We start from the raw sequence: 23,898 nt of genomic DNA, 5'->3' as shown, positions 1-23,898 counted from the left end.
TCGCAAGTGACTTTCGAGCAGCTTGGCGTAGGCCAATATTAATATATTTATTACAATAGGAGGCACAATATACTTTTTATTCCGACAGGTGGAGGAGGCCTCTCATGAGGAGGATCATTCCAGGGACGCAGAGGGGAGGGTTGCCAAACAGGCCCATCCCCAGAGGTCCACATAGATCAAGGGTGCCGAACCGACAGGCAGCGGAACGTTGTGAGGAAGAGGCATCTGAGCATTCCATCGTAAACCAGACGAAAGGGATGCGCATAGGGAACCTTATCCAAAAAACCCATCCCTACACCTGAGGCCGATGGCGTAGTTGTAGGGGAAGCACCCAAAATGGCCGCCGTGGTTGTGGTGGGAACGGGCGCCATTTTGTCATCACCTGAGGGGAACTGCGGCACGTGTGGAATTGAGGCAGGGGTCCCCCCCGATGGATCAGGGGTCTTCATTTTAGCCTTTATACAAGGAACCTCGGCCGAGCCGGTACTATGCGGCCTGGGACGTTTCTGCGACATACCACTAGCCAAACTAGCCTTCACAGGAAGGACCTCAGCACTGCTGGTAAAGGAGGATTTACTCCTTGCCCCCTCAACGGTTCTGGCATCGCCACAAGAGCTGGAACGGTGAAGACCTTTCACCGATAAGGCCTCCTCAGGCCTCTCAGAACTGTTGGTTGCATTAGCCTCTGAAAGAGGGACCTCGGACCCGAGTCCGGTAGAAGCCTTTCCGCAGCGGGCCTCGAACATGCGTTCAGTGTTACCACACCCAGCTGAGGCCTCGGGGCGCACCCCAGTACTTTTGAGGAAAGCTGATAAAGAGGCCTCGGAGCAAGCTCCGGTACCACAAGTAGCCCCCACAGGAGGGGCCTCGGAATGTACTCCGGTGTCCACAGGCCCCTTACGGAGACCCTCGGAGAAAACGGCAGTAGATTTTTTAGGCCCAGAAGGCACCTCAGGGCAAGCCCTGGTGACAGAGCGGTCGACGCTCCTCCCGGACCGGGAAGACCCCGGGAAAGAGTCTCCCAGCCGGGGTGCTCTAAAAAGTAAAGAACTTACCAGGCGTTTCTTCTTTTCGTCGATAAAGGATTGAAAATGTGTGTAAGGGAGAATTCTCATTTCATGGCTAATTTCCCTTATCTATTGAGTCCCCCAGCAGCTTTGCTGGATTTGAAGGGTTTGTTTCTTTTTACCTGCTAAGAGTGACACTCTTTTTTCCCACTCTTAGGCATTTTTGCTATGTGTGTTCTAGGCTATTTTTGTGTTTAATGCCTATGGGATCTTCTCTCCCCCATAGGAACCATCTTTATTCACATGTGTTACACAGCACCCTCAGTGCAGTGACACAGGGCTGTTGCAGCGACCCCCAAACATAGACTCCATACCCTGGGACTGACTACTGTCTCCCAGGGCATTGACTTTACTAGTCAATTTCTATGAACTAAACCAGTACAACCCATCTTACTATGGAGGTACTGGAAGGGGTTAATAGTTTTTCCCCTATGTTCATTTTCGAGAGGGTACCGTACAGTACCACTCTCAAAAGTTTCTGGCTGGTGGCAGTGGTTACTATCATAAATATTCGATCGCAAATATTTCTCTATGGGATTTTCCCATTGTTCGAGGCTACCACTTTTTCTGACAGCCTCTAACATGCCGCCGGTGCACTTTAATATTAACTTTGCTCCGGTGGGTTATTTTTGCCAGAACTTTAATATAACTTCTTTCTCGTGTCTTTCTCTACAATCCTAACCCAGGTCGGGGATCCTTTGTTCGTCCGTTTGACAGGCTTCTGCCCAGAAGCCCTCCTTCCGGCGCCACTGAGTCTGGGGTGGGTCCATTGTGTGGGAGGGGGAGTAGGACCCCTGGCAGGGTTGCCTCCGCAAACCCATGTCACACTCTATCCTGATAGGTCGGAGGGTCTCCCGCCAAAATGACCACTCCACTGTGTGAGTGACAGCTAGGCTGTATGAATGGGGTTCTTTTTGCATAAAAGCAGGGTCCTGAGGACTGGAAGAGCAAGACGTCGCCACTGGAACTAAGAAGCCAAAGAGGAGAGAAGCCAAAGATATCTGCAATGACTGAACCACTGGTGAAGCCCTGCTGCAGCGCCTCACCACTTTTCTCCACACGACGAGAGGAGGTCTTCCCCTGAAAGAGCCTTCTTCCGTTGAGATGGTGGGGCCAACCAGTTTGTCAATCGCCTTCCCAAACCTGCTGTGGTCGAATCGCCAGTGCCCTGCACTTGGAGACCGGATAGCCAGGCAGCTATCGAACCGGACCGCGATTAAAAGGAGCGTACCTTTTAAACTTCCTTTGGCAGCACCGTGGCTGGTTTCATCCCTGGGTAGTGAAGTATCTCGAATTTTCCTCCACAACGAGAGCCTCTCTTCCTCTGCTGGACCCCTCAAACTGCAGGAACTACCAGGAAGAACCGCCACCGCAGGAGCCACTTCTTCACGTTTAAGGTACACTGTTCCGCCAGGCCGCCCTTTCTTCGCAGTAGCTCTAAAGGTGTTTTAAATCCTTTACCTACCTGTTGGGTTGGCCGCCTCCTCTCTTAACGCTATCTGTTCAAACTTTTGCAACAACCATTTCAAATATCGTTAACCAAAGACTTGACTGCAGCTACGAGAACATTTTTGCTCCTGGGCCCTTGCCCTGTACCACTAACTTTGGCACAGGCCTATTGACTCTCGTCACATTTGTTAGACCTGCTTTCTCGAGATTGATTCTCCATTCGAACTGTGTGGTGCACTCCTTTCTTATAACTACTCTTCCTTCCCACTGTGTAATCATTGTGAAGTGCCATTTTGCTCCGTTTTCATTCTAAGAATTGCTTATATTGATTCACTGGCTTACCGAACTTGTTCACGACTGTTGGGGAGTGTTGCTAGGGTGTATAATGACCTATTTCTAAATAATTTGTGCTTTCCCTCCCTTGTGAGGAATTGTTAGAGGATCCCTTGTGTGTAGTTGTCACTGTGCCGTTTTGCTCAGTTTTCACTCTGGTTCACTTGGTCTACAATTCATATAGGGAGTGTGTATATTTTTCCTTGACTTAAATTAACTTGCTTGATACTTGTGATATATGTGTTTTGATTAGAGGTGTATAAAATAAATATATATTTACTTTTTAACTACATAGCTTTGGTCAGTGTTTTCTTGTTCCATAGTCTAGTGTGCTTAATGTGTAAACCCTGAATACTGCTCAGCTCCCTCTTGAGATAAGTCTGACTGCTCAGCCACAGCTACCAACTAAAACTTTGTGGTACAGACTGATACCAAAGGGGATTTATTTCTCTCACCTGCAGTCCTAATCTTGTGTAGTGCTCCCTAAGGGAACTGCACAGGATTCTGCCTAACAATGCGTAGGAGGAGTGCGCTGGAAAATCTCCTCCCACCGTTCTAACCGACGTTGAAGTGCCCGGACCGAAAGGGAATCACAATAGAAATAGGAGTCCCAACGGTGATCGGGACCCAAGCACTCTAAACAAAGAGGATGGGGGTCCGCCCTCGCAAAGCGTCGCTTACACGAGTTACAATCTGGAAAGTCTAGTTTGAACGACATAGACAGACTACTATGCGATCGCTAGCGAGAGCCAGAGAGGAGGAAAAAGGAATAAAAACGTTCACAGATGCAAGCGCATCCAGTCCCGAACGTGCAGAGAAAAGGACTGATGGGCGATGCGCGGGGCGGAGCCGAGATGGGCGGGGTTACGGCCGCGTGCCGGGCCCACGAAGAAAGAGAGTAAGGACCAAAAACATTTTTTTTTTGGGATACTTTTTGCAAAGCGCTCCGGTCCCGTCCACAAGACGGAAGAATGTCCCATAAGTATGGAGGAAAGGGGACGGGACGTAGGAGTAATAAAGGAAATAGCAACGAAGTTAAAGTCCTACAGACTTCTCTTCCTCTTTCTTTTCTTTCTTCTTACCTGCCTCATCTTCCTTCGTCTATTCCTTTTTGCTCAGCATGTTAGGAGGCTAAAGCAAGAGATGGGATACTCTTCCTTTAACCTTGATTTGATGAAAGTGACTTGTAAACATTTTAACACAGTTGACACAAGTAATAATAATAACACAAATAAAATAACAACAAAGACAAGTGACAGAGTAGGGCAAAGAAGGGTACTCAGACAAGAAGTAAAATCTGTTCACACACAAATGGGAACGTTTTAGGTTTCACAAACAAATAAAAGAACAGTTGTTTATTATTTTGTTATATATATTTTGGGGTGGGGGTTGAAGTCTAGGTAAGGAAAACAAATAGTAATACAGGTCACACAAGGTTTAATAGGACAAACACAAATACAAATGGAATTAGGAATATGAAAGGGGAAGTTGCTTGTTATCTTTTGAACTTTTGGGGTAAAAAAGTGGAAAAGGAACAGGGGAAATGGCTGGAATTGGTAAAAAGGAAGGATGACACATGGGGTAGAATAAGCACACAGGCAAAAGGGGCAAATTGAGAACACAAGCATCTATTGCACCGTCAAGAAAGATTGCTAAACTCCTCTAAAATTGAGCAAAATGCCCCATAAACACAAATTGTGGGCTTGCAATGTAAGCACCATCTCCTCCAGTCTAAGAGGAAGCTAAAGTGATGTGGTGCTTTTACAGGCATTGTGAGCCTCTGAGAGCATACCGCATCTTGCCAGACGATTCAGGGATTCAGATAGGCCAAACGGACACCATCTATTAGAACCGATGGGACGAGTTTGGACCCCATATTGGTAGCTGGTGGGTCCGGCAGGAACTCTAAATGCCAAGGCGCATATTCAGTTCATGCCACCAATCATCAACCAAACCAGCAAAATTCCACCAACTCTGAACAGCAAGACCCACATGAATGATCATTGTCTGCTTTCATTACATTGAAAGGTCTGCATATGTTCAAGAACCTGAAACAGTGCTGGCCGTGACAAATTCTATCAGGGCAAGTTGATAAATTGAAAAAAAAATGGTTATCAATAGGTGCACACCTAATTATCTGTCACTGTGAAGAGTAGTTAGATAAACATTTTACAGAATTCCTGGTGCTGGGGAGGAATACAGACCCTGACACTGGAGCCTGTGTAAAACATGAACTAATAAAAAGTGTCTAAATTTAAAGACACTCCCATCCCCTGCACACTATTAAAGCTGAAATAAATCAGTCAATACAGTATTTATATTTTCAAAAATATGTAATTCAGAGAAATCAACTCAAGGTAAAAATATATATACCTTTGGTTTAGCAAATTAATTCGTACAAACAATAGTAATTTACACATAAGGCCATCATAAAATGCAAAGGAAAAAACCAAACAATATGTTCTTATGTTCAGGTGTGATTTCCAACTCTACGTCCCCTTCTTCAGGAGCAATAGAAATCTGCAATTACATATATACATACAATTATTAATCACCTTCTCAATAAATGAAACCTCAAAATCCATTAGACAAAGCATTCACATTATTCATTTCTAACTAAATGCAGAAAGAGAAATAGCTCATTCCCTATATGTTTTACTTGATGGTTGGTGTGTCGAAATAGAAAGTATATCGTGCCTCCTATTGTAATAAATATATTAATATTGGCCTACGCCAAGCTGCTCGAAAGTCTCTTGCGAAAAAAATCTGTGTTGCAAGGTCCTGACCTTAAATCCATGTAAGCCGCCATTTTAGGTCAAACCGTCATTTTAGGATTCGTTGTGTAAAACTCACCCTGTGAGCTAAAATGGTGGACGATGTCATTGCAGAATACAACATGGCCGTCTTGACCTCTGTACATAGCTAATGTGTAATTTGCCTGCAGGCTACTTGTTGAGGTCGTGAACTGAGACCTTGTCCTTCGTTGACCTATGTGCAGAAGGATTACTCGTGCAATGAAACTAATCCACGAGCATATGTTGAGACAATGTAATCAAATACTGAACGAAGAACATCCGTTTAACTACATTGTATTAAGGTTTAAGAAGGCCTGCATGGAAGCCTTTAGAATATACAGTTAATGCATACACTTGTTGATACATGTATTAAAGGCAAACCAGTTATATGCGGTTATTTGAGACTTTGCACAAATCCTAGATCGGTGATGTATTAAAAGGAATATTAACCCGAAGTGGGGCTGGACGTCGCGCCCACCAAATGTATAAAAAGCGAATGCATTCTAATGTACAGGGTCTCTCACTGAACACACTGAACCACGCTGGAGTTCGTTGTGTTGTACTGAGGGCCAATAGCTATCTGATTTTGCTCTGTTTTTGTAACTGGATTCAGTATAAAATAAAGTACTTTGTATGTTCCTGTGTAACCCGTGCTCGGTGTATTTCCTTTTGGGGTACTTAGCCTCGATATTTTATTTCTGTTTTCACAGTTGGCGCCCGAATAGGGACCCTCAAGATTGATGCCGGATTGTTGAAGGTTGACGCACGCTATCGGACCGGGATCGGACGGTGTGACGTAAGGGGCCCCCTGAACGAGACACGACACCTCAGCAGCGCTTCACGACCCGATCCTTGGACGATAAGCGTGTGGTCCGAGACGGCATCTTGACGAGGGTCCACTTATCGAGGCGGGCAGATTTGTCGAAATCACCATACACGAGGTAAGATTAGTTAGGTAAGATTCTTAGAAGTACCGATCCCGATTCTTAATTTAACCCTAACAATTTGAATTTTGGCGTATTGTATCTGCAGACACAATTATGGACTAGGTAACACCAAGAATTTGAGATATGCCTGGGAAATTGTCTACCTGCTTTAGGGCATTATTCCGCAGTGATAGACAATCTTTGGAATTTAGCCGTCCCGCACCACAGGAGGGGTCGCCGGCATGTACTATGTACTGTAAGCATGGCATTGGAAGTATAGTATTTAATGATATTTGGCACGGACAAACCAGACATGCCTCCGAACTTCAGTGGCCAATCAATGGTAGTTTTGAGATCCCTCGTATTGAATATTTGGAGTCAGTCTTGTTAAAGAAAAAGGCTAGACCTGCAGCATTTGATGTTTTGCACAATTGCAAAAAAGAAGCGTTGCAACAACTTAAAGGTAGAGAGAAACATGCACGTCGTCATAAAACGAACTCTGAAAAAGCGTTATTATATGACCAAGACAAACAGTCTGAGGCGACTAAAAATATGGGAAGGGCTTTCTCACTTGGAATCCAGAAAATCTATCCTTCTAAAGATCTTCATATTTCTGATGAGTTTATTGACAAAATATTAAATGAACGAAGGCCTGGTGCCTCTGCGCCACCTCCGTGTGTTCCTCTTCCCACTGCTGTACCTCTTCCTGCTGTTATTCCTGCTCTTCCTGCTCAACCTGCTGTTCCTATTCCTCTGGTTTTTGTCCCTCCACCTGCTCCTCCGCCTCTTTTTATCGCACCAGTTATAGTACCTCCATCGAATTTGCCTGCTCCCTCTCTTCCAAGTGGTCCTGAACCGCTTGTAATCGATCGAGGTACAGGAACAAAAGTTGTCACTCGCAATACTGTACCGCCGGAGAAGAAACGTGAGTTAATTGCCTGGGCTAAGCATTGCATGGAGAAGGATGATCAAGCTAGCTTTTTTGTCACACTTTGTAATACGGATAATTTTCCTGAGAAAAATGTTTTTATTGATGGTTTAGGGATTCAGTTATATATAATGTGGGGAAGATTAAATAATGCAGATGTTCCGCAAGGGTTGAGGGATCTAAACACTCTAGCGCTTTCTAGAGACACTGTGGAGAAGGTAAATGAGCATGTCGAGAGGTTATTTGGGTATAGAAAGGAGTTAGAAAATGTACAGAATGAGGATGATGAAGAGGAAAATATGTATGTACAGAAACGGTTCCTTCCGTGTCGTAAACCGATATCGGAGAAAATGCGAATTTGTAAGAAAGACGCGATTAGATGGATTTCAGACATATCGATAACTCCAGTTAAGGTATATGACACATATAGTCAATATACGTTAGAAATGCAGAGGAAAGTGATACAGGTAATGGTAGAATACCTGCAGGATGAATGTGTAAAAAGAAAGATTAGTTGTCCCACAGAGTTATTGAGCATTTATAAGAGAGCTTTTTCACTTGACACTTCTTTGACTGCTTTAGCGCTCGACTTGGCTCTGTTGCTTAGTAAGCGTTTGGAGTCACCTAGTTCTCAGTTGCCTATGAGAGAGGTTCCTCCGACATTTGTCCCGAAGGTTGAGGTTGCGGCCGATGCTGTAAATAACATAGTCGCTGTGAACATTCCTGCTCATTATGTAACGCAGTTCGCTCACGTCCCGTTCTCAAGACAGGAAGGGAATACTATTAGGCAATCTATTCCTGATATTAGGAAAAATCCAACAGGGTTCTATAAAGAGATAGAATCCGTTTTGCAATCCTCAGTGTTCACCTTAGGTGACATTGATTTGTTGTTTCCTGTACTCCTGCCCGTAGATTTATGGAAACAAGTTAGAACTATTGACGATGTACCGGGGTTGGGAGATACATGGGCGAATATAACTAGACTCGATGGGGAAAGGCCAGCTGGCGAAAGACCACAACAGATGATATTAACTCTGCCTGATAGAATCGTTGCTGAATTAAAAACCATAATTCCCGAAAAGATAATTATTTGGGACAAGCTTACGGCCTGTGTCCAAGGAAAGTCTGAAGGTGCTACCGAGTTCTTTAATCGGTTCGAACACATAATCTCGGATTTCAGTGGACAAGACTTAGGCACAGAGTCTGGGAAAAAATTATTTGTGGACAAATTTAAACGTGGATTGCTGCCTGACATGCAGTCACAAATTATGTCTTCTGAGAGCACTTGGCAGGCGAAATCACAATCAGACGTACTGCACATGGCTCAGTACTATGAGAACCGTGTCAATAATGAAAAAGATAGGATTGAAAAACGGAAAGGCGATTTAAAAACTAAAGTGCTATTGCAGCAAATTGTTAGGGGCCCCAGAGGAGGTAGTGCTCAGGTTAGAGGTCAGTATGTCCCGCAGGGGAATGTGCCCTTAGGTCCTGTGAACATTGACCAGTGCGCTTATTGTGGTTGAGATGGTCATTGGCGAGCACAATGCCCCGTCCTTCAACAAAGGTCGAATAATACATTTGGTAATATGGGTAGGCGATCCAGAGGTCGCGCGGGCGTAGGGGGCCCTGCTAGAGGTCAGTTTACACAGGACCCTCAGCAACCTTTTTCGCAGGACAATCAGACTCTGAGTGTGGACACCAGGAACATATTTGATCATCCTTCCGCTGCATATTTATCTGAAGAGCTTCCTTTTGATGATATTCTGTTTCGTTAGGATTGCCCGAAGCAGGGATTGGAACCTACACCTATTCCCATCAATCAGAAAGGTCCCTACGTTGAAATGGTGGTGGGAAATAGGAAACATCCGTTTTTGATAGACACTGGAGCACAGAAGTGTTCCATTGATCATTCGCGGGTTCCAAACATTCCACTGTCAGGGCAAACCAATGTTTCTGTAGGGTTTTCTGGTACACCAGTTGTTTGTCCGGTTTCTATGCCGTTGCCAACTTCTTTGGGTCCCTTTACGGACCAGTGTCCATTTCTGTTGACTTCGGATTGCGGAGTATAAGATTTCGGTGGGGGGCGAGCAAGCTTTGAAATGTATTGTTTCTGATTTTGTGCATCGCGGGGTGATTGAGGAAATTTCAGGAAGTTTGTGTAATAGCCGGATTTTACCTGTGTACATGAAAGGTGATAATGTAATTGCATTCCATTTTATAATTGATTTACGTGCCATTAATAAAGTTGTGGCACCACAATTTCTAATTGTGCCTGATGTAATGACAATCCTAACCATGATTCCAGCTACTTACTTTAGTGTTGTGGACTTAAAGAATGCGTTCTTTAGTATTCCTATACACAAGGATAGTAGATATTTGTTCGCGTTCACCTTAGGGGGCCGCTCGTTTACATTTACTCGTGCACCTCAAGTGTACACAGAGAGTCCTAGTATTTATAGTAGGGCTTTGAAAGAACAACTTGATACCCTTGAATTGCCCTCTACCTGTACTTTGCTTCAGTACGTTGACGATTTGCTTCTAGCTGCTGACTCTGAGAGTGCAGTCAGTGCCTGTTAGGAGGGCACTGTGTTATTACTTATTCATCTAGCTAAGCATGGTCACAAAGCTTCGCTTAAAAAATGTCAATATTGTTGTCAGGAGGTCGCCTATTTAGGCTATCTCCTATCAAAGGAGGGAACAAGATTGACACCTGAAAGAATAAAACACATTTCTGGCATGTCTGTCCCAAATACACAGAAGGAAGTTAGGGCCTTGATAGGTATGGCTTCTTACTGTAGGTTGTGGATCCCGAATTTTTCATTAGTAATCAAACCGATGTTGGCTTTGACGAAGAAGGGCATTTCTTCGCATTGACATGGAACGCGGTACACCAGCAGTCATTTGACTTGCTTAAGTCTGCATTATGCTCTGCACCAGTTTTGGGCACACCAAACTATGAAAAGGCCTTTGTGTTGTTTGTGCATGAATGTGATGGATGTGCTTTGGCTGTATTAATGCAGGAACATGGAGGGAAGAATAGGCCGTGCGGTTACTATTCTTCCGCCCTTGATCCTGTATCATGCGCTTTGCCAAGATGTTTGCGCGCTGTCGCTGCTGCTGCCGCGTCTGTAAAACAGAGTGAGGGAATGGTCCTAGGCCATGATCTAACCCTGATGGTGCCTCATTCTGTAGATGTTCTATTGAACCGAACTCAAACGCAACACCTCACTTCTGCACGGTTGACAAGATATGAATTGATCTTGTTTGCTCCTCACATTCAAATTAAGAGGTGTTGTGTCCTTAATCCGGCTGAACTCCTACCTTTTCTGCAAGATACTACTTGCGGCGATGAAGTACCACATGATTGTTTGTATACGACAGAACAAGAAACAAAGGGTAGAATTGATTTGAAAGATACTCCTTTGGATAATCTGCAAGGAGAGCTGTTTTGTGACGGCTCCTGCTTTAAACTTCCGGATGGTACATCCACAGCCGCTTATGCAATCACTACATTGAGCACGGTTGTGGAAACTAAGAGAATCACGCATAATTCTGCGCAGGCCGCAGAGATTATAGCATTGACCCGAGCTTGTGAACTTTCCGAAGGGCTTGCAGTAAAGCTATATACTGATAGTCAGTATGCCTTTGGGGTGGTTCACAACTTTGGGAGAATTTGGTCAGAGAGAGGGTTCCTAACTTCGCATTGCACCAAAATTCAACATGGCTCCCTAATAATACAACTACTCTCAGCACTTGCGCTCCCTACTCAGTTAGCAGTTATGAAATGTGCAGCACATCGAAAGATTGCAGATGATATTGGAAAAGGGAATACTTTCGCTGATCAGATAGCTAGACAAACTGCCACAGATCTCGTCACAGAGATGTATGTTTCAAGGGAGACTGTAGATGCTTATGTAATGGATGAGGGTGTTGGGTCTGTACGGGATATCCACGCTGATGCCACAATGGAAGAGTCTAAGAGGTGGGCTGAAGGCTTGGGGAAACTTGATGATGATGGGTGTTGGGTGGACATGGTCGAAGGGAAATTGCTGTTACCTGACGCCTATGTCATGATGATGGTTGTCATGGCACACAGCCCTACACATGTTTGTGCCCAGCAGGTTATGAAAATGTTAGAAAAAGTTTGGGCAAATGACAAGATTTTGAAAATTGCCCAGTGCTATGTCCAGAACTGCATGATTTGCCTACAACACAATGTGGGAAAGGGGACATCAACTGCAAGGGGATGTTTTGGGCCACCTTCTGTCCCCTTCGAAGTTATTCACTTTGATTTAATTGAAATGGAACGATGCAACAATCTAAAAAAAGCAGGCGTTAAAGTGGGAATCTGGCGTTAAGGGTTTAACGGCACCGCAGCCTTTTACGGCGCCGTTAACCCTTAACGCCAGGGTTGTAATGAGGCCCAAAGTGTATGCCCCAGATAAGACTTCCAAAGAATAAGTATTGAAGGAAATTTTAGCAAAAGACCTAATGGCAATAGATATTTCCGATAGTGATTCAGGGTGCATGGACAATGATGCATGGAGTTATTTGCAAGGAGATCCAAAGTAGTTTTTGGCACTTGGCATAGGCCAAAAGGAGGGTTTGTCAAAATAGAAAGTATATCGTGCCTCCTATTGTAATAAATATATTAATATTGGCCTACGCCAAGCTGCTCGAAAGTCTCTTGCGAAAGAAATCTGTGTTGCAAAGTCCTGACCTTAAATCCATGTAAGCCGCCATTTTAGGTCAAACCGCCATTTTAGGATTCGTTGTGTAAAACTCACCCTGTGAGCTAAAATGGTGGACGATGTCATTGCAGAATACAACATGGCCGTCTTGACCTCTGTACATAGCTAATGTGTAATTTGCCTGCAGGCCACTTGTTGAGGTCGTGAACTGAGACCTTGTCCTTCGTTGTCCTATGTGTACAAGGATTATTCGTGCAATGAAACTAATCCACGAGCATATGTTGAGACAATGTATTCAAATACTGAACGAAGAACATCTGTTTAACTACATTGTATTAAGGTTTAAGAAGGCCTGCATGGAAACCTTTAGAATATACAGTTAATGCATACGCTTGTTGATACATGTATTAAAGGCAAACCAGTTATATGCGGTTATTTGAGACTTGGCACGAACCCTAGATCGGTGATGTATTAAAAGGAATATTAACCCGAAGTGGGGCTGGACATCGCGCCCACCAAATGTATAAAAAGTGAATGCATTCTAATGTACAGGGTCTCTCACTGAACACACTGAACCACGCTGGAGTTCGTTGTGTTGTACTGAGGGCCGATAGCTATCTGATTTTGCTGTGTTTTTGTAACTGGATTCAGTATAAAATAAAATACTTTGTATGTTCCTTTGTAACCCGTGTTCAGTGTATTTCCTTTTGGGGTACTTAGCCTCGATATTTTATTTCTGTTTTCGCAGGTGAACCATAATTCTAACACCGGTATGACTCCAAAAGAAAAGGACTAAAAAAGCAATAGTGTAAAAAGTTACCTCTACTGTGTCTTTATGTGTAGTCTACCACACTGAATGAATATTATGTAAGTCAAGAATATCCACAGCTGTCTCTAATCTATGGGGAATCCATCAAGGATATCTAATTTAGACAGGAGGTCATACTCACTAATCAAAAAATCCGAACATCAAGTTCTGATTCAACTAATCGTCAACCAAAGATGTGTAAATCAAAAATAAATAAATAAATAAAGACCCAAGTACTTACCCAAAGGTTTGGAAGATAGAGAATAATTCCCAATGAAACTTAAGTTGGAAAAACAACCAGGTTGTACAATCTTCGTTTTAGATATAATCTAAGTATCCTAAGGCTGGCAGAAGTCCTAACTGAATGTAAACACTCACAGTTAGTGATGAAATTAATCTAAATGAGCGTATCGATATCTCGCTATGGACCACCCTTAACTCAGTAAAGTATCTGTTGAACATACAGTAACTCCCAACTAATTGGCAAAGATAATTCGACTCGTCATAATTGGATGACACCAGTGTTCCAGTCAAAACGTCTAGGCACTTGCAGACTCAAAATCACGTGCTGTTAGATTCTAGAAGGGGTAAGCATAAAACAATGCTCATTATAATTCAATGAACCACAATGGCCCCATATTAAATAAAGATCCAGATACTTCTAAATGAAGTCACCATCATGATGCTTAGAACAGCATCACGATGATAAATTGGATTGTCTTACCATACCTTTCCAAAGTGATTGAGAAAGATGTTGCTGATGTTTATAAAGTGGTATTTTATACTGCTTATTTCCAGAAAAGTTGCTTTTCATAGCTTTATTTAACTGTTTCATCTCTTACCTGACAGACACCACCGCAGTCCAGGTGCAGTGAGCCGTGCCTGCCTGGATATCAGAAACTAATGTTACCAGGTAAACAGGTCTGCTGCTACGGCTGTATCCCGTGCCCAGAGGGTGAGGTGTCCCATCAGACAGGTAATGGAGGCTGCCATGTTCTGAGTTTGGCACAGGGAATGGAGGCTGGTATGTTTAAACCCCACGTAGTAGTAGTTTGCAGTCCCACCAAGGCCACTGGGGTGTACGAGGCAGGGTCGAAGGCGTGGCTGTGGGCAACGTGGCACCAGGCATGGCTGCTTCATATGGCTCTGTGCAGCCCTTGGCATGCCCTAATGACATGCTTTCATCTTCCAATAATAGTTCCTACTGGGAAACTATTCAAACGAATATATGCCCCTACAGATACAACAAATATAACATTGTTTAGTGGTTATAAATACAAATACATAATTTCACACAAAATATAGCAAATGTTTCGCAATATGCATGTGTTTCTAAAATACCCAAACTCATTCATCAAAAAGAAACATTCTCACACACCTTCCACAATCATTCAAACCAATTCAAACTATTTCAAATCGTAAACCTTATAACCAAAGAGTGCACTTGAACTTTGCTAAATATCCCTATGGGCAAACAAGGAGAAACATTTCTATATATAAATATGTGTACGTAAAACAACAGGAAAACAACATATTCTTATTGTAACAGCAAGCTTTTTTATGCGTGCAGCTAATTAATTCAGTTTATCACAGCTTTCATCAGGACATCAGTCAATCTGATGTTTTGTTGTAGATTTGATAACCAATGTCAACCTCTTTCCTTATCTTTAAAACAATTAGTTCCTTGATTTCTAAACATTTGAAATGCCACCAAATAAATAATTGAATCTGTGTAAATATATGACACCTCACTTAAATTGCAAATTAGTGGGATGTATTTGCAAAGACAACAGCTTTCAAGAAAGGCTTCCTTATTAGTTCGGGACAAAAGACGGATCAAATCACGAAAATTGATAGGGAGGTAAATTTACCAAACATCTTCTCTTCGGGTGTACTCAATTCTTGGTAGAATACAGAGCAATTCACAATCATTCAAAACCTCGAACCAGCCAATGAGCAGTTGCCAATATATCTTTGACAGCATAGCCCCTTAGTCAAAGTAGAAGCAAACAACATCGAACATGACATCCTCATCGCACTCCCCTTCCTAATGAAATGGAAATTGATGCTATTACGACCAAACAAGACAGAACAAAAGAGCCTGCTGACCGTACACGGTATCCGGTCGGCCGAAATCCATTTCAGTTATTTATCTTTATGTTAATGTTCAATTTTACTCAAGTTTCACATTCTGTGTTGCCACTCACAGGATCTATGAGGGAGAAGACATAATTATTTTAGGGAGTTCTACCTTGATATCCCTGTGCCATTCATGTAATTATAAGTGCTCATACACTTTCTGCCACCAAACTGCAAGCAACCCAATAATCCACCTGCAGCTCACATCCCAATATCACTGTTCACACGCCATCTAGGCAGGCTTCCAAATGTACAATATCACATCCCCCATGAATAGTGCATCACGTATGGTGACATGTCATATGTCTGAATATGTGAATATACATTCATTTGAGTCCCCACATCACTCGCAGGGAAACATTAAATCCTTGCTTGGATCAAATCGAAGGACTATTGTTCTGTTCCCCAAGCTCGCTGCAGTCATGCCCCAGAATGCGGGTCTAAGGTGGTTGTGTCTTGGGCAGGTATGCACCTGTGGCAAAGGCTACATGTAAATATCCTAACACTACAGTTTACTTTAGAAGATTGGACCGTGCCACTGCGCAGAAATCTGACAATTTAGGGCCTATAACTCATGGTGGGGCGTCTGGAGCTTCTAGAAAGCTATTATGGAATGCATCTCCGGAGGCCTACGATCCACCAGCAGTAAGGACATCTGCAGAATTGAACTCCGCCGGTGCAGGAAGGAAAAAACCAGAAGACAGGCCTTATCTGTATATGCCCTAACACTCTGGATCCTCCTCCCCATCAACATCCGATTCGAACCCTCTCCTCTAAGTTCAGGAAGGAGCTCAAGACCCTCCTATTCAAGGAATGGCTCTTCCCCAACACCTAGCTCCATACACAGTCCATTCTCCACCATACCTGAGACTGGGTGATTTGATCACCACTCGTTCCTCCCCTTGTGACCTGAAGATCAATTTCTGACAATTGCCATCCCTCCCCTGTTGTTAGATCCCCACTCCCTTGTTTTTCTGCTCCCTAACCTTGTTCTTCCCCCTATGATTGTAAAGTGCTCTGTTGCTTTCCAAAGCAAGTGATACGAATCACAACCTCTCTTCATTTCTGTTAGGGGAGGGAATCCAACACCTATACGGAAACCTAGAAGTTTCCTTAAAAGTTCCACTACACTACCCATTCTAAACCCTTATACCTTATCTAAATCAATGTACTTGTGCAAAGTAAAATCAGTTTTTGTATATGTGAAACACTGAGACGAGACAGCGCCCTGGAAATGCAAAAGTCAAACATGAGAACTGTGGTGAATGCTCTAGTTGTTTTCCAATCGCTAAAAACAATTGGAACCATGAAAAGGAAGAAGGACAAGACATTGGTTGTTGTGGGAGTAGTAGTGGAAGTCGAGAATGTGGTGGAAGTAGGCAGATGAGATAGAGTGAAGACTGACGCACGACAGACAAAGGCAAAGGAAGTCCAGAACGAGCACCCAAGAGACAGTCACAGGGAGGGCTTTGCCGGGTGCTGCAGGCACTGTCATTATCTTACCGAGGCACCCTCTGCAGCAACAGAGGAGACAAAGTACCTGCAGCAGGGAAGACCTAACAGCCCGCATGCTGCAGGCAATCCGCAGTCTCTTCCAAGCTTGGCTAAAGAACACGGAGAACCAGGACTTTGGTGGCTGGTGTCGACAGCGCCGAGCGGAGGAGAGAGCAACAACATCTCAGAAAACACACTGAAAGAGCAATAAGCAGCGTGGTGGCAAATAGTGTTGTGGAGTAATGCTATAAGGTACCAAAAGGGGACACGTGTACAGTTACTTGTAAGTATATTACAGGACATGTAGTCACGCAGACACCCGCCGGTCATCCTGACATCACAAGCTCAGGCCCCCAACTGACACACATGGAACACTCAGTTACAACACTCACTCAACATTCTCCTGAGCTGCCAATCATAACACTCCCCAACAACATTCTACTAGCATGCATTCATGGCCAGCAGGGCAGGACAAGACTAGACTTACATTACAACAGCCAAACATACTTGGTAGGCTAGTAAAACAAGTCCAATTGACTGATGAAAAAGAAATGCATACCTTGGCAGGAGAGTATACCAAGGCTGTGAATCAGAAAGAACCCAGGTAGACAAACAAACCTATGCAAATAATAGGTTCAGACGGAGCTTGCAGGAGAGGAAACCAAGACTGTAAAACTAGCCTAAAGCTACGTAAAAGGAAGAGCCAATACCCATGAGGTTGTTACCCCCTTAGAACCGTATGAAAGAGTAATTGTGCAACACACAAATTGTTCATTGAACTGTTTCGTTGGAACACTGTGGTTTTCGTGGGAACTTTCTTTTGGAACTTTTATTTGGAATTATAAGGCAGCAGAGGGCCAGCCAGGAGAAATGTTTCCCCTTTTGCACTTTTTGTAGAGTTTAGAGTGTGAGCGATAGATTAGGTTTTGGACACATGACAGAGAACTTTTATTTGGACTTTCTGACAGAGGCACTAATTTGTTTTGTTGAGGCAGGGAAACCCCTCCTAGGTTAGGGAAAGTTAGGCCTTTTTCTCCCAAACTTAATACAAGTCTTTATCAGTCAGTACACAATCCTTGCGTCCGAGTCATAACTCTGTACGTTCACATTAGGTACTCGCTCAATAAATACCCTAATGATTATGACAATACAAGTAATGTTGCCAAATAAAAAGAAGTCATTGATTAATATCTGAAAATACCTTTTCAGTGAAAAAGTGACCAAGAAAAATGTTGTGATTTAACTTGGCAACATAGGGGTGAGTGAGGCATGCAGATGGAAAGTAGCCAAAACTGTAGTGCTGTTAGGGGATGCATTAGGGTTAATGGAGTTTGTGGAGGACTTGTTATTGCTTTGTTCATGGCTAGTATAGGTGTTAGGATTAAAGATTTTGGTTAGAATTAGGGTAAGGGTTAGGTTGAGGGTGGTTGTTGAATCCAGATGCTGTTGGGATTTGGTGGGGTAGAGTAAGGGTCAGGGTGAGTGCTAGGGTAGGGGTTAAGGTAATGCTAGCGTTAACAAAGTAAGAGGTTGGGTTAGAGTTAAAGAAAGGGCTAGCGAGGTGGTGAGGGCTGGCACTGTTGTGGTGGGACAGGGGTTAGGATAAACCTAGGAGTTACAGTAGAGTAAGGGTTAGGGTTAGAGTAATAGTTTGGGTTGGGATAAGGCCATGGTTAGCGTTACAGGAAGTGTATGGTCTAAGGTAAGGGCTATGGAATTTGTGTAAGGCTAGTGATGAGGTTGCGGTTAGTGTTTACATTTGTTTATTTGGTGTTTTGCATCACATCACATGCAAATTAGATGCTTTGTGCGGTTGAAGTGTTAAGGTTAAGGAAAGCCTAAGGGTTAGAAGAAAGTCTGCACTTAGGGGACGAATTAGGGATAGGATGTTTGGGAGGGTTGGTGATTGGCCAGTTTTCTTAGATGTAGGGGTCATTATTAGGGTTACAGCTTTGTACTTTTAAAAACAGCTTTGTTGGCGACCTTATCACTAGCAACATTTTCACACATTATATTGCTTGTATCGAATGACTATATTTTGAAAACCTATTTCTCCTGACTAGTTTTTCACATGACTACATTTTGCTGGCGACACTTTCACATAGAGCTGTAGAAACGTGATTATGGAGGAGGTAGGAGCAGGGCTTGGTAAACCGAGCAGGGCCGCATTTGCCGGGTGCTATCTGGCATGGATTGCCTGCAGTGGCTCGATGCAGAGCCATGAACCCGGGTCACATTTACCAGAAGCGACCCAGGTTTGAAGTAAGGAGCGGGGGAGAAGGTCAGCAATTCGGAGTGCTGGGGCTGTGTCTATCAAGCTCTCCAGCAGCTTTCCTGTGATGGGAGGGAACACCACGCTAAGAGCCCTGCCATGCGGCGGACACCACGGTACTCACAAGGCCTCCCCTTATTGGCTAATTTCCAGGCTTTTTATGTGATTTGCTAACCAAATCAGTTCATCAAATGACTCAAAGGCCTGGAATCCTCAGAACAGCACTCCTCTGGTTAAAATCCTTACTGACTGAAAGAACGGAAACAACTTGGATAGCACCACTCAAGTCAGCACACCGTAAAACAACATGTGGAGTCCAACAGTGCTCATCGCTATCACCACTACTCTTCAACATTTTCATGACCCCCTGATTAACCTCATTAAAAAACATGGGCCCACCTGCTACAACTATGCAGATGACACTCAAATCATCTACAAAATCAATGGCAGCAAAGAGCTAAACACAACCCTTACCAACTGCCTCAATGAATTAAACCAGTGGATGAGAACCAACAGCCTTAAACTCAAACCGGACAAAACAGAAATCATGATTATACTCAACGACCCACCGAACAATCGTGACATTCCATGCCCTGCCGAACTGGGAAAAACAACAGAACCATCCAAAGAGGTCAGAAATCACAGAATACTAATGGACAACAAACTAACACTAGAACCACAAGTCAACACAGTAGTTAATAAATGCTTCTTCCACTCACACAGAATCAAGAGGATATGCCCCTTCTTCACCTTCCCAGACAGAACACTCGCTGTCATCTCTCTCGTCATGTCAAGAATAGACTATGCCAACAGCATCTATCGCAGAATGCCAGAATACCTTATGAGAAAACAACAACAAATACAGAACGCATTAGCAAGACTACTCCTTAGACTCAACAAGAGAGAACACATTACACAAGCATTCAGAACACTACATTGGCTACCAATCAAAAAATGTATCTTCTTCAAAATGCTCTGCATAATACAGAGAGCAATACACGGCCAAGGAGCGGAATTCATACAGGGAAAAATCTCCATCTACAAACAAACACTAACCTCCAGCAACGACATTTGCTTCGAACCAGAACAATACGCAAAACACAAATTCGGAGGATCAGCATTCTCCTGCATAGCAGTGAGACTTTGGGAAACTAAAGAGGGAACACTGACGAAGGAACACTGCCAATACAACACAATAAGAAACTCTGGAACTGGATCACCCAGAGAAATAAAGCACTCAACCCAAACACCACAGAATAAGATTAACCCAACAGATCAATCCAACACACAGAAAAAGAAAGACTGGTACGACAGCCGACTAACCCTGCTAGAACACTCTAGTACTCTTCATAGCCACCCTCCAACACTGAAGAAACCAGACACGTATCTCAGCCACAAAAAACAAAAATACTGCAAACTACAAGCACGCTACCTGCACTCCACAACACCCAAGACACACACAACCCACCATATTCAATCACCCACCAAACAACACACAACGTCTATCAACTAAAACAAACCAGGACACAGTGAGCGGTTTTTCCAAACTGAAGCCGCCGAACACATCAAAGCTCTCTTGCACCTTTCCATCTCAAGCCCTCTAACTAACCCATCCCAATCCCCTTCCTTTTCAGATCCTGCTGGGCACCCGGAGACCATGAACATGGCAGCAGTGTACAGTAGAAATCACAATAACAACATATGGCCCAGAAGTTGGCCAATGAGGCGAATGCCATTTCCATCCACTGGATCATAACAGTTTTTAGGCCAACTTCCATTGTGTGAAAGTCAATGTAACAGATACATGTATCATGTTCTGTCCCACATTATTATCTGTGTGAAGCATGAAGTAATATAACTTGTGTTGGGTCACCCTAACCTGGCCTCCCATGGCTAGTGTATGGAGGGCAATATCATGTCTTTGGGGAGCTTGCTGTCTTATCACATGCCTCTAGCGAGTGCTTAGTAAGCCACACGGTTCAGGTGCCTGCATGAAGTGATATAACTTGTGTTTGGACACATGGGGCAGATTGCTGATGGCTCATGCAATAAGGGCAATACAATCTCTTTGGTATCTTACTTTCTCAGCAGCTGCCTCTCGAGACTGCTCACAGTCCAAAGACGTTTGCCCCAACATTATTGGTTTTACAAGCGAAACTGCCCTTAACCTCTCGATTTTAGAAAAAAAAGATTAGTAATACGGGGGTGGGAGTTTGATGAGCTCAATGAGTGAGCTGGTTGATAAATAAAAAGTATCACTTTTGATAACATATTAATTCTCAGATGTAAATGTCTTGCTTTTAACATAGAATGGATTACTAGTGGATTAGGGTGGAACCTGATTCTTAGCACTCCAATGATTTGACGATAAGCAGTTGTGATAGTGTTTTTCCAGAAACATACTTTCAAATAAAAATACTGTGAATGCAATTTTCCACTTTCACACCTGACATATTAGGCACTAGGTTGAATCTCTTAAATAAAAGGTATTCTCTTCCACACATTGACCTTCTGAGCTAATGACACCGCGCTCTCTCTCTCTCTCAGATGCTGATCATTGTGTTATGTGCCCGGAAAATATGTGGCCAAATACAAGAAGAGATGGATGCATCCCAAAGGAGTTTGCATTTCTGTCCTACGAGGAGCCGTTGGGTGCCATGTTGGCTGTCATTGCTGTGGCCTTCTCTTTAATCGCAACTCTAGTTCTGGGGATCTTTATACATTTCAGAGACACTCCGATAGTGAAGGCCAATAACCGTAACCTCAGCTATGTCCTCCTGCTCTCACTGACGCTCTGCTTCCTCTGTTCCTTGATTTTCATTGGTCAACCTCAGATGGTCACCTGTCTTCTCCGACAGGCTGTGTTTGGTGTCACTTTTACTCTTTCGGTGTCTTCGATATTAGGTAAAACCCTGACTGTAGTTATGGCATTCCAAGCCACCAAACCAGGAAGTGGGATGAGACGCTGGATGAGATTTGGGTTCTCCAACTATCTAGTCACTTTGTGTTCCGGTATCCAAGTCGTTATCTGTATCGTCTGGCTGGGGCTAGCTCCCCCTTTCCCATCATATGACACACAGTCTGTGATTGGTCAGATAATACTGGAATGTAACGAGGGGTCAAACATTGCATTCTACTGTGTTCTTGGGTACCTGGCATTCCTGGCCTGCTTCTGCTTCATCATTGCCTTCCTAGCAAGGAACTTACCGGACAGTTTCAACGAGGCCAAGTTCATCACGTTCAGCATGCTGGTGTTCTGCAGTGTGTGGGTCGCCTTCATCCCAACCTACCTGAGCTCCAAGGGCAAGTACATGGTGGCCGTGGAGGTCTTTGCCATCCTGGCCTCCGGTGCGGGGCTCCTGGGATGTATATTCCTACCCAAATGCTATGTGATTCTTCTCAGGCCAGACATGAACACCAAGGAATATGTGTCACAACGATGAGCTTCAGATGGTCATGAAAAGTGGGAGCCATCTCTTTTGAAAGCTGACAAATATGTTAAGTAAATCAATACACATGAAAGCAACAGTAAACTGACAAAATAACATGTTATGACCTTTAACTACTACAGTAATCAATCATTTATTTTAGCATTTTGTATTCTGGGCTCCATTATTCACTTTAAAGCTCTGTTTGTGGGTTCTGCGGAAACTTGTATAATATGTCCTACATGTTTTTACTGCATAGGTGGTGCTGATCAGGTCCTACTTTCTGCTGCGATCTGCCTGTAAGAGTGAACAGTGGGAGTGAATAAATGCAATACCTGTGGCAGGTCTTGGGTATTACTCTGTATCAGGGATCGTAGGTGGTGCTGATCAGGTCCTACTTTCTGTTGCGATCTGCCTGTAAGAGTGAGCAGTGGGAGTGAATAAATGCAATGCCTGTGGCAGGTCTTGGGTATGACTCTGTATTAGGGGTCATAGGTGGTGCTGATCAGGTCCTACTTTCTACTGCGATCTGCCCTTAAGAGTGAGCAGTGGGCGTGAAGAAATGCAATGCCTGTGGCAGGTCTTGGGTGCGGCTTTGTATCAGGGGTCATAGGTGGTGGTGATCAGGTCCTACTTTCTACTGCAATCTGCCTGTAAGAGTGAGCAGTGGGAGTGAATACATGCAATGAATGCCTGCGGCAGGTCATGGGTATGACTCTGTATCAGGGGTCATAGGTGGTGCTGATCAGGTCCTACTTTCTGCTGCGATCTGCCTGTAAGAGTGAGCAGTGGGAGTGAATAAATGTAATGCCTGCGGCAGGACTTGGGTATGACTCTGTATCAGGGGTCCTCTCAAGGCAGGTAATGTCAAAAATACCAAAGTAGTCTAAAAAGGAGCATACACAAAGCAAGAAGTAACACAGTTTATTGCAGGTCTAGACGCAGCTGGGAGAGCACAATTCAATCAGCACAGTGGAATAGGACTGAGAGAAGGGAGCAGTCGGTGCCGACTACCATGGCCAATCTTTTTATGCATTTAAACATTACTAGCTTCAGGTTAAACATTACTAGCTTAAGACAATGTTAAGTCATCCTATGAAGCTCATTTGCGGGAATGCGTCAGTCCCTTATGGTTCTCTATACGTTACTAGTTCACGATAGGTGCAAGCAATCTTAATCCCCTCTGACCAACACCTCCCACGTGACGTCACAAACCTTCCCACACTACCCCACAATGACAAACACTTCATGACAAAATTGTGCTGACCACCATAACTTTACTTGTCTGCCAGTGGCCAGTTCTCATGAGAAACACGATTCAACCTGGGGTTGGCTATGAAGAGAGATTCACACAGCATCTAGCCAATGAGGTGCCCTGCTAACATCGGCAAGGACACAAAACACTGTTGCACCCTCGGGAGACCGGAATTCTCCACCTGATTGGTCCCCTCCTGGCTCACCCCCGAGCTCCACAGCCCCCTTCCCAGGCCCATCTGCCAAAGGGCGATTTGAAACTGCTAACCCCTCCATGATGCTCCTTCCATTTACCAGTGTTTATTAATTAAAAA

The 23,898-nt window shown here is 43.9% G+C and overlaps 1 protein-coding gene across 1 annotated transcript in view; it reads left to right on the top strand.

The window, feature by feature from the left end:
• The window catches only part of LOC138453828 (vomeronasal type-2 receptor 26-like), a 352,571-nt gene extending 330,226 nt beyond the window's left edge, over positions 1-22,345 (top strand). Inside the window, exons 7-8 of the mRNA XM_069606993.1 lie at positions 13,847-13,973; positions 21,450-22,345. Coding sequence (XP_069463094.1) covers positions 13,847-13,973; positions 21,450-22,345 — 1,023 coding nt within the window. The remainder of the gene's footprint in view (positions 1-13,846; positions 13,974-21,449) is intronic.
• The last annotated feature ends 1,553 nt before the right edge of the window (positions 22,346-23,898 follow it).

This window comes from Ambystoma mexicanum, chromosome 4p, assembly GCF_040938575.1.
Source record: "Ambystoma mexicanum isolate Mex_15411 chromosome 4p, UKY_AmexF1_1, whole genome shotgun sequence".
Classification (NCBI taxonomy): domain Eukaryota; kingdom Metazoa; phylum Chordata; class Amphibia; order Caudata; family Ambystomatidae; genus Ambystoma; species Ambystoma mexicanum.
This window is presented reverse-complemented; position numbering and strand designations above follow the sequence as displayed.